Source organism: Pteropus alecto, unplaced genomic scaffold, assembly GCF_000325575.1.
Source record: "Pteropus alecto unplaced genomic scaffold, ASM32557v1 scaffold15, whole genome shotgun sequence".
Lineage (NCBI taxonomy): Eukaryota > Metazoa > Chordata > Mammalia > Chiroptera > Pteropodidae > Pteropus > Pteropus alecto.
In genome coordinates, this window is record NW_006436286.1 from 1,707,680 (window position 1) to 1,709,531 (window position 1,852).

Consider the following 1,852-nt stretch of genomic DNA (forward strand, 5'->3'; position numbering starts at 1 on the left):
GCACGCCAGCCCACCCCTCCACCCTCCCTGGTGCCGGCGCAGGGCCTGGAAGGGGGCGCAGGGGACGGAGAGGTGCTGGGTGAGCTGCCCCGGCACGGGGAGGGGTGGCCAGGAGTGCAGCACAGTGCAGGCCGCAGACGCTCAGGTTCACCGTTAACACATGCCCAGTCACTGCTGGCCAAATGGAGTGTCGTGGTGGCTGTGGTATCGCCCTGCAGCTCCTGGCTTTCAGGCGAGGGGCCCAGCTTCGTGGGTCAGACGGGGACCTTGCTGGGCAGTGGCTCCCCAGGCACCTCCTGGGCCTGGCCCTGCCCTGGGCCACAGGAAGTCTCGCCGGGAGCGCATCTCAGGGAGAAGAGGGTGACCTGGGCAGCCATGGAGAGGAAGGGGTGCCTGCCGGGGGTGGGGGTGCTGTCTCCGTCCTCTGGAGCAGGGGGAGGGAGGAGGTCAGGGCGCTGCTTCCTCAGGCCTGGGCTGAACCCACTGAGGGAGGAGGAGGAAAGGCAGTGTCCACTCACTGGTCACCTGCAGTTGTCAGGTGCCCCCCTGGCCTCTGCCCTGGTTCTTTGTCTTCACATACAGCCCAATGGCGTGAACTGCATGAGCAGCTGGGTGGGCGCTGGGCACGGGTGGAGGGCTTCGCCAAGGTCCCCAGGCCACCAGAGCTGGTCTTCCCCTCCCAAGCTCTGCCACCGGGGCCCAAGCTCGTGGGTAGGCCCCTCGTACCCTCCCTTGGAGACCCCCGACATGGTCTGGGGTGGGCTCAGGAACTAAGTAGCACCCAAGGATGCATGGGGACCCCCAGCACCGCCCTTGTCTTCCTGGGGGTGCTGCTGGGAGGCCTTGGGGAGCTGCTCAGATGAGCTTGTGGTTCTCCTGACCCCTTGGGTTTCCCCGTGGTCAGTGGGGTACGCTGGGGAGGGTCACTGGGGGCCCAGGAATCCCGGCGCAGTGCTCCGTGTCCGGTGAGGTCGGCCGGAGAGCGGCGTGTACGCTGGGGCGGCAGCGATGCCGCTCGTCCTTTCCTAGCTTGGGCTCCTGGCGCCGGCCGGGCTCGGCCAGGTCTCGCCCTCAGAGCAGAGGTGCCAGCCAAGGGGCCTCTGGGGACTGGGGGTGTCTCGGGCTGTCGCCCGCCTGGTGCTGAGTCTGTCTGCCCGCCCACAGACTACCTGATCAACGTGATGGACGCCCTGGGCCTGCAGCCCTCCCGCCCGCTCCAGAGTGTGGTCACGCTCCTGAAGGCCAAGCCCGAGGACTTCCGCCTCACCAGCAGAGGCCAGCCCCGGCGCCTCGCCGCCACGGTGGCCGCCATGCGGGGCGTGGACTGCTGAGCCTGTGCTCCCCACCAGGCCAGGGCCGGGGTTCAGGGTCACCGCCACCCCAGAATGGCCTTGCTCTAAACCTCTGCTCAGATAGGGCGGAGCGGTTTCCACAGGGTCTGTTCATTTGTATGATAGAAAAAGGCTGTGAATTAGGGGTGTGTTCTCTGTTAGAAAGGAATTTTCAGATGACTCTTTAAATGATCCAATCTTGGAAATGGGAATTAATAAATATCTGAAGTGCAAAAAGGATGTTTCCTGGTCCTTAGTTAACATCCAGGCACCTGCCGTGCGCCGTGCTGACCCCTGGGGACGTGGGAGAGACAGTCAGTGGGTGAACCACCAGCAAAGATCGTCTCTGGCATGAGGGACATGAGGGCGTCGGGGCTAGAGGCGGCCTGGGAGAGATGGCTGGGCAACCCCGAGAGAGGTATCGGGGCCCCGGGCACTTCGGAGGTCAGCGTGTGGGAGGCGGAGGTCAGGCCGGAGCGGGTGGGCGGCCAGATCGCAGAGGGGCCCCCTGGGCCGTCATA

At 65.5% G+C, this 1,852-nt stretch overlaps 1 protein-coding gene across 1 annotated transcript in view; it reads left to right on the top strand.

The window, feature by feature from the left end:
• Nucleotides 1–1,571, top strand: part of COG7 (component of oligomeric golgi complex 7) — a 61,306-nt gene extending 59,735 nt beyond the window's left edge. Inside the window, exon 20 of the mRNA XM_025047280.1 lies at nt 1,165–1,571. Within this exon, the coding sequence (XP_024903048.1) occupies nt 1,165–1,331 (167 nt within the window). The 3' untranslated portion in view covers nt 1,332–1,571. The remainder of the gene's footprint in view (nt 1–1,164) is intronic.
• The last annotated feature ends 281 nt before the right edge of the window (nt 1,572–1,852 follow it).